Raw genomic sequence first — 8,723 nt, forward strand, 5'->3', positions numbered from 1 at the left:
TCTTCATGCATTAATGACTAAACTAATCCTGCTTTCATTATGAACACTGGGCAGCTTTCACATGCCACAAAATATTTATTTATTTATTTTGTTTTCTCTAGCTTTTAATATTTTAGAGGTAACTCTAAATATGCTGTCTTTCTTTAAGTGAAAGCTTCGTGTATGCGCTTTCTAGAAGGTATAGGATAGCTTTAAGTGAATGTGCATTGGATGTAAAACTTGCATCCTTGCTAGGAAGTGCATTCTGCACTATTTGGGTAAAAAGTGCCAATGCACTTTAAAAAAATGGATAGAGGTTAATGGAGTGTGTGCCTCTAGAGGGGAAAAAAGTAAAAGCTTTGGTATCACACATAGCTTGGTTGATTTTTGGAGTGCATCTGAGTGCCATGCAGCACGTGACTGAACTCGGAAATATTTCAGAAGAATAGCAGAGAGTCCAAAAACAGCCAGGGTGACTGGAGTGGGAAATTATTCAAGTGGTCATATGACGGTGATTCCCAGACAGACTTGCCTCATCTGATTTTCGAGATATCACTAATTGCAAGCTGTGGATATTGTACGTCTTTTTTTCCAGCAGCTGCAGAAGACAGAAACTCCTCCGTAGCATTGATTTCACATTAAAGATCAGTTAAATCGAAACTCGGTGTGCGTGCGTGCGTGCGTGCGTGTGTGTGTGTTCCTGGCCCCGAGCGTTAATGTAGTGTTTGAGGGGGTGACGATTTAGTTCGGGCGCCGTATTGGGACAGAGGGATCAATGGGGAGTTAATGAGTGCTGCATTCAATAAGAAGGCTGTGGGTGAATTGAATAAAATCATGTTGATGTCCAGAGGTGAAGGAGCAGCACATTCTGCTCCTTCATCATCTGTAAATGACCTGTTGAAATCAATGATTTTGATACAGTGGCATTACTCATTTCCAATAAAAATGATAGATGCATAAAATGCATCCATATCCCAGTCATATTGTCTGCTTTAGTCATTTCTTGCTTTTTACTTCTAGTATAAGCCTCTTTTCTGCTCTGGCTCCTGTTCTGTTGTATGTATTGATTAAAATATGGGTCAAGGGTCAGTGAGTGCTTACTTGGTAGGTTGTTGACAAGCTTACAGGCTGCTAGGACTAAGCATTACAAAGTAATGCCTTGCTCAAAGTTCCTGGTTATAGGACATTCTTGAATAAAACTATGGATGTTTCTGCATTGGAACAAATGTTTACTGTGAAACCAGCAGCTTATTGTCAATACTGGATTTGGGGAATGGAGATAAGTTCATCTTCTTTTTTCCCTTCTTTCAGTTCCTCCCTTTAGGGGTCTCCACAGCAGGTCATTTGCCTCCATCTCACCCTATCTTCCCCCGTCACACCAACTCTGCATGTCTTCTCTCACCACATCTATGAATTTTCTTTATGCTGTTTTTCCCCCTCCTGCCTTCCAGCTCCATCTTCAGCACCCTTTTTTCACTATATCTATTTCCCCTCCTGTCTAATTCCAAACTGAGCTGTTCCTTTGATATAACCTTGTCCCTCTGGGTTACTCCCAATCAAAATCTTCAGCTCTGCTACCTCCTGTCTTTTTGTCAGCACCACTATCTCCAAACCATACATCATAGCAGGTCTCACTACCATCTTGTAAATGTTCACTTTCACTCTTGCTGCTTCCTTTCTGTCACAAATCACCCTTGACACTCGTCTCCACACACTCCACCCTCCCTGCAGTCTCTTTTTCACCACACTCGTGCACTGTCGGTTATTTTGAAAGGTTGACCCCAGGTATTTAAACTCGTCTACCTCCACTGCCTTTGCTCATTGCATCTTAAGGGAATAGCCATAAGTGGTGACCTTTAAGAAAAAGTCATTGCATTGTGTACAGTGTTGTTCTATCTTGATGCTCTTGTTCCCTCGTAGAGCAACACAAGAAAAACAGAATCTTGCATCTTTACTATAGCATCTATAAAGGGCCCAGTTTTTTAGTCAGGTACACAGAAGAGTATTGATTGTGTTTATGTAAAAATAGGTTTTACTGAAATGATGACATAAGATTAATTCACATGATAAACACAGGAAGTTCACTTTTTTTCTGGGCTCGGGTATTTTAGTTTTATCCATTGTGCTTCTAATTATGTTGTTTTTCTGTTCAAATATACTCTTTAAGAGTGCAACAGCTTTTTCAGTAAGTCATTAGTAAGATATCTTAACACTAGAATATTTGTCTTAATCTTGAGTAATAACAAAGGTATGAACAGGAATCATTGCATTCAGTAGTGCGTTTTTATTTGCCTTACTATTAAGAGCAACACATTTTTAAGCGAAACATAAAATATCTATGAACAAAAACTTAAAGGCGTAAAAAAAGAAAGTTTTTTTAGTAGTCTAACGTCTGGTAGCTTGTGTGCATCATCCACCTGTATTAAACATCAAGACTAATTGATGTCTTTCCCATCCAGCCTCCCTTCCTGAGGGAAGCAACAAAGATATAGGATATCTTTCACTGAAAGTAATTCCGACATTGTGGTTCATCATCAACCAGGAGCACGGACGTTGTTGCCACCATGTAAGATTATACAAGTCTGCCCCCTATTGACCAAAAACTTTTAAGACTCAAAATCTGAGGTTGCAGGGTTGAGGAATTTCAGCGCATTAAGATCTCCCCTTGGGTCTGATTGGTAGAGCAGATACTCTGTCAGTTCTGTGGGTAACTGAAGGTCACAAATCGCACCCAGCCTCTTGTTGCCCACAGCTTTCCTGATGTGTAGTCGGCACAGCTGCATTAGAGGAGACACTCCTGGGGACACTCAGGGGAGAAGCATGAGCCATAATAGATGGTTAGCTTCTTGCTGCGCCACCAGCCTAGTGCAAAGTCTTGAGTGCAAAGTCTCGACTACCTCCTGCTTGTTTCAGAAGTCTCTCTGTAAGGCTGTTGGGCGGAGCGAGGTCCAGTGGCTGTCTGCCCTCTGAGTTCCTAAGGAAGAGATCCGCCCCATGTTCAAGCAGGACGGATGTCAACTCAGGGCTGGACTGACGGGCGGCGATGTGCAGAGGCGAGTCCCCAGACACACTGCTGTTCACATTTGCACCTGAAGAAAAGAAAAGGCCAAATATGATGTCCCCACATTACATGAAATAAAGCTTTTGTTGTGGTTCAGGTAAAGGTTTTCTTTGTTAGAACAGTTGAATAACCCAAGTCAGGAAAAAACTGCTGTATTTTAATTTACAAGAATAAGGACAAGGAGTCCTGCAAAAGATGCTATTTCATCTCCAAGCCTGGGATTACATGAAAAAACAAAGGACTGTGGTTTCTTAGCGCAACATGTAAGGTAGCTTGTGAAAGTACATGCAAATATACAGAGTAGATCTACTGTCTTAAAAGCCATGTTGGTACAAGAAATATTGACATGATTTGGATTTGTTTACCGCACACTGAGGTTTGAAGTACTGATGATATTTTTGCAAGACATCTTCACTTTAGTGCCTGAAACATTTGCGCAGCACCATAGCATGGCACATATTTCCATGTTATATACCTTTCTTGTTAATAAAATCCAGCCTCTACATTACCTGTACTGCTATTGTGTGTAATGTTTATGATATTACAAGAGTTTCTAAAGTAGCCCCTGCAGCTAGCCTCCACCAAACAGGTCTAATAAGATAATTAATTCTCTGCTCTATAAACCCAATCTTCAACCCCTACTAATGCTGGCTCATGTGATGTTATGTGTAGGGGTTTATCTAATTTTCCACAGCTCTGTCTGCAGCCACAAAGGGTTTTATATGCAAGCTTTGTGTACGCTTCCCTCAATAAAATATTGAACACTAGACTTACACTCTGAATATCACACAATGGAGCACCACTCTCTTTTTGCCATTGAAAAGGTCTCAAAGTCTTCCACCAATTGATAAGATATTGGAAGAATTGATATTCTTTGAGCAATAAAAGTTCAAATGAGAAGCTTTCTTACCCAGCTGCAATAGTTTCCTCACGGTGCTCAGATGCTGATTGGAGCAGGCAATCTGGAGAGGGGTTCCTAACTCGTCAACATGCTGATCCACATCTGCTCTGTACTGAACAAGAGGTTCAATGCACTCAGGATGACCTAGGGAGAGGAAACAGAAATCACCACAATGATAAGAAATGTTCTTGAAAGGTTCTGCTGTAAAAATCTGCTTTTGCCATTCAAGAGATTTTGGCACTTCTGCCAGGATAGATTTTTTACATATCTGAGTCTGACCTCGAACCTTTTGTTGCAGCTATATGAATTGGAGAACTGGACTGGCTGGTCCCCAGGGAAGCAGCTCCATGTTGAAGAAGCAGTGATACACAGGTCACGTGCCCCTGAGCACATGCTTCTGTCAGGGCAGTTTTTCCATCCACAGTTGAGCTGTTTACCTGATGCATGGCGATATAGCAATAAGGTTAACAATGAATCAAAAAATCACTAAAAATATTTACACATGTTTTGGTTTGTTTAGTTACTTATTCTTACTGTCTTAGAAGGACTGTGACTACATAATTTCTTCAGGGATCATTAAAAATTTCTGACTCTGATTCTCATTCTGATAACGGTGGTTGGACAAATTTGGCTTTATATCAGCTGATGTTTGTTTGTTAATGAGTTATTGTCCATGCACGACCGTGGCTGTGTATTCAGTTAAAATCTTACTGCAGTCTCCCATCAATAAGTGAATATTGGCAATAATTGACATGGTTGTTTTGGGAACAAACTGTGAGTCTCTTTCAAGCAAAAACTGACAACATACCGTCTTAAATTTGAGATTCTCATGAATTCAGCCAAAAACCACAAATAAACCAACACCACATGATGATGCTTTACTGACATTTGCACCGTTTTCCATCAGAAGCTTGGCACAAGCCGTGTGACCTTGTGTACACGCCCCATGAAGGGGTGAGACCATATCCAGAGTGTTCAGATTTACACATGCACCCTGTGAACAAAACACAGCACATACAGAGTCATTGAAGTAGATGCACATGGCAACTTTTGGAAAACAAGCTGCCATATGAGGACACAGTCGCCTTATTAAAGGTTTCACATCATAGTGAAAAACACATGGTTATTTAACATCCAATATTATGGGAAGGCAACTTTTTTTTTTCTTTTAGCACAACTTACAATATTCAGTTAAACTGTACCTGATCAATGAGCTTTTGCAGGGTGAGGAGACGTCCGTTAAAGGCTGCTTCGTGAATTGGAGACCAGTCTGACTCAACATCTTTGTGCAGACAAATAAAATAGTTATTTAACTTAGAAACCTACCTGCATAGGTACATGAATACATTAGAAGACCGGATGAAAGTCTCTGCATAAAGCAGTAAATAGAGCCCAGCTGCAGTGTGAGCTTGCACTGCCAGCTACTACTCACCACTCATCAAAGGGTTTGAGAAAAAAACAGTTCCACTTTGACATGTAGGGTCTCGCGGAGTGTTTTTCTGTCCAGCAGACATAACTCACAGTGTGGGTTCAAAAGCTCCTCTGTGGCCTGGTTGTCTTTCGCCACAGCCTATGGAACCTAAACTGAACTTTGTCTAAGTAGGAGTTAAATATATTTTGTCCTCATTTGTTTTGTTTTGATCTTTTTCAGTAGATATGTGACTGACCTTGGTTCTGTCAGTGTTATTTCCTGTCACACAAAGTGTTTGCCATTCAGGAAGCAGGCTAGTTTCAAGCAGCAGTTTTAGTCTCAGCCAATGGAGGTGCAGAAAACGAGAGAAAGAGCCTGTTGAGCAGGTCTGTAGTTTGTGTGTAATATGACACTGTACCTCCACACCCATCCTCTCCAGCAGGAAACATGGGCGGCGCTGGGGGAGGGGGTTTCTGGCGTTTTAACTTTAATAAAGGGAAATTAATATTCGGTGTTTATTATAAAGTTGTGCCCCCCTCAGAAAAATATTATGCATCATTGGTTTAAAAACTTGGAGGCAAGAGTGACTTTCTACATTTAAAGAATTTGATCTTCATGCAGTATATTGTTTCCAGTTATCAGATATAATAAGCCCTTTAAAATTATGCCCAGATTTTATGACTTTGGTTACATTTTCTTGAAAATTGTTACTTGACATAAAGCGCTCACTTTGTTGCAACGGGTTTGTTAAAAGTAGCTCTAATCATTTTGAAAGTTTTCTTCAGCAATAATGCTTCATGCCATGGTATATTATTGGATTTTCTGAGGTGACTGAGGTCCTTTGATATTTGTGGGATGATGCTGTGGATGCTTTATGAGTCTGCGGTGACCGGTGCCATCTGCTACGCTGTGGTATGCTGGGGCAGCAGACTGAGAGTAACAAGCACCAGACAGACTCAACAAACTGATCCACAAAGCCCAGTAATGTTGTGGGTGTGGAGCTTGACTTTTTGATGGTGGTGTTAGAAAGGAGGATGTTGTCCCGGTTTGCTTACCACATAACATCACAGGAAATCATTCCTACCTGTGGCCATCAATCTTTACAACTTCACCCTGTGACACAGTTTTTTTATTCTATATTTTTACGAAATAATTACAGTCGTTGCACATGTGACATGAGACACAGAGAGCAAAGGAAAGCAGCAAAATGGTACCAAAGACTTTCATACACTCTGCATTCTCATTTTTATTTCTGGGGATGGCCAACAGTTTCAGAGGAAGGAAGTCACGTGGAGAGAAGCTCAAAATATAATACACACACAGACTTTCCTGCTAAGTTTTTCATTCCTCCGCTGTGTCTTTACACAGCTGACTGTTGGTTGTTGATGTTTTAATGGTTCAGACCTCGTGTATTAGAACCTTTGACTTGGCAAAACTGAATTGGTGTACTGCTGGCCTTTCCTTTAATTTAGCACACCCACGGGTCCATTTTCCATTCTAGAGTTACCTCTACTGTTCATGTATAAATTGCTTAACACCTTTTCTTACCCAAAAGCAACCTTCTTTTTAAAATTTCTTACCTAATATTATTTACATTACAGCTGAAAAGTAAATGCATTTGGACCTGGACACAGTAAATGTGCTGCTTAATTATTACTGGTCTGTGTCCTGTGTGAATTACAGAAAATAAAATCTGTAATCAATCATGGTAGCAGCTAATTCATTTAAAATATTTATTAAAATGTATTTTGCATAATGTAACAATTGCATATTACATCAGCTCAATTCTTTAGAGCTACAGTAAGAATATATGCAGACCAGCAGAGGGCAGTCACAGAGAGCAGATGTTCAAAGCAAATCAATACTGTAATTGTATTCCTATGGGAGCTGTTAATCTCTGGCAACAGGCTACACACTCGCTGTACAATTGACTTTGTGCCTTGTCGGGGAAAGGTGCATATGGATTAGAAAAGCTCTTTGCAAACTGAATGAATGCCCTCTCTGTATTTCAGAATAATGAAGGCCCTTGATGCTTTGTTCCCCAAATAAATCTGCTTCAAATGTCCACCAGTTTTCTCAGATCTCAGGCCAGGCAAGCAGATCCAGCAGCTATGACCTCTCCTGTATTTGGACTTCATACAAGACTCAGCTAACCCATGCAAGCACAGTGCACCACATGTCAGCTTTTCTGTCTCGAGTCTAAGAAATGGGTTGAGACATTTAGACCCAAGCTTTCCGTGCTCGTGGATCACGTTTAAACAGGGCATAGTGCAGATACGACTCGATTTGACTAGGAAAAATGTAAACAAATAGATAAACTCAAAGCACTTAGGTTTAGTTGTTTACTGATCCCTTGGTACAGCTCACCAGAGGACCATTCACAGCTCACCAAAAGGTGGAGGAGTCCCAGTTTATGCATCCAGATATGAAGGGGTTTGCATCACCTCCAGGAGGAGGGCATCATGGATTTTACTCATACATACATACAGATGGATGGATGGATAGATCTTCTGTCTTTACAGAGAACACTTCTTAATCACGTGTTGTGCCAAAAAGCAACTAACAACAAGTGGTTTCCTGTATTTGCCTAAAAACTGATGTAAGTGACTTGTTGGTCTATAATCTCTCAAACATATCTATGATGAATGATTTCAAGTCATTCTGAGCCAGAAAGAGAATTCAAGTCACAAGGTAGAAGCTGCAGTCGGTTTTTTTGGGCAAAGAGACTTTTATATATCCTTTATTCATCTGGGTAAAAACTGTCATTAACATTAAAAATGTCTTTTTCAAAAGAGCTCTGGCTGAGAGGGCAGCAGAAAGATCAACAAATACAATATCACGGTTTTATGAAGATATTTTAAATGGCCATAGAGGCCTGAATTGATTATAATGCAGGTACAATAACGCAGAGCCATAAAGATAAATGGGACATTTCTTTGTTAACACTGTTTATAAATCCAATGGACTACAGTCTGTTTAACAAAATAAGCAAATATATTACACATAAAAACGCACAGAAACATCAGAAATCACTTTTTGGCACAACACCTGTCCGACTTGAAACCTTCAGCTGTCCAAGAGACTGACAGAGATTAAATGTTTGGAGATGTCTGTGTGGTATTTCACGTCCTGTGTAAAAAAGTACTATTTCTCTAATGAACGGAATTAGTCATGCAAAGGGGTTAACAGCAGAAATGGGGACTGATTGGTTGATTTGCATATATTTTTATACACTAATGTAAAGATAATATAATAAGATCATAATGTTGTGATGTTTTGTGCATTTGCGGGTTTTTCTGTAAATCATTTAAACTGATACATAAATACACAGAGTACTGTGATGAAGCCACCCCTTTTAAGACCTTTTCAAA

General features: G+C 40.0%; 1 protein-coding gene across 1 annotated transcript; it reads right to left on the reverse strand.

The window, feature by feature from the left end:
* Positions 1-1,644: 1,644 nt before the first annotated feature.
* On the reverse strand, positions 1,645-5,746 carry LOC146370704 (ankyrin repeat and SOCS box protein 9-like). The gene is made up of 7 exons (XM_084907911.1): positions 5,374-5,746; positions 5,144-5,223; positions 4,828-4,935; positions 4,228-4,378; positions 3,951-4,085; positions 2,877-3,068; positions 1,645-2,776 (listed from the first exon to the last, which is right to left on the reverse strand). The coding sequence occupies exons 1-7, from the start codon at positions 5,453-5,455 to the stop codon at positions 2,586-2,588; spliced, it is 939 nt and encodes a 312-aa protein (XP_084764037.1). The 5' UTR covers positions 5,456-5,746; the 3' UTR covers positions 1,645-2,585.
* Positions 5,747-8,723: the final 2,977 nt, after the last annotated feature.

This window comes from Perissodus microlepis, chromosome 16, assembly GCF_051167445.1.
Source record: "Perissodus microlepis isolate ML-2025 ecotype Zambia chromosome 16, ASM5116744v1, whole genome shotgun sequence".
NCBI lineage: Eukaryota > Metazoa > Chordata > Actinopteri > Cichliformes > Cichlidae > Perissodus > Perissodus microlepis.

What these genes read in the sequence shown, in the direction of transcription:
- LOC146370704 (XM_084907911.1), bottom strand. Translation starts at nt 5,455, where the DNA reads ATGTCTGCTGGACAGAAAAACACTCCGCGAGACCCTACATGTCAAAGT. An exon ending in TGCAAAAGCTCATTGATCAG is followed by an intron (nt 4,936 to 5,143) that starts GTACAGTTTAAC and finishes TTTTGTTCACAG; the next exon opens with GGTGCATGTGTAAATCTGAA. An exon ending in GAGGAAACTATTGCAGCTGG is followed by an intron (nt 3,069 to 3,950) that starts GTAAGAAAGCTT and finishes TCTTTTCTTCAG; the next exon opens with GTGCAAATGTGAACAGCAGT.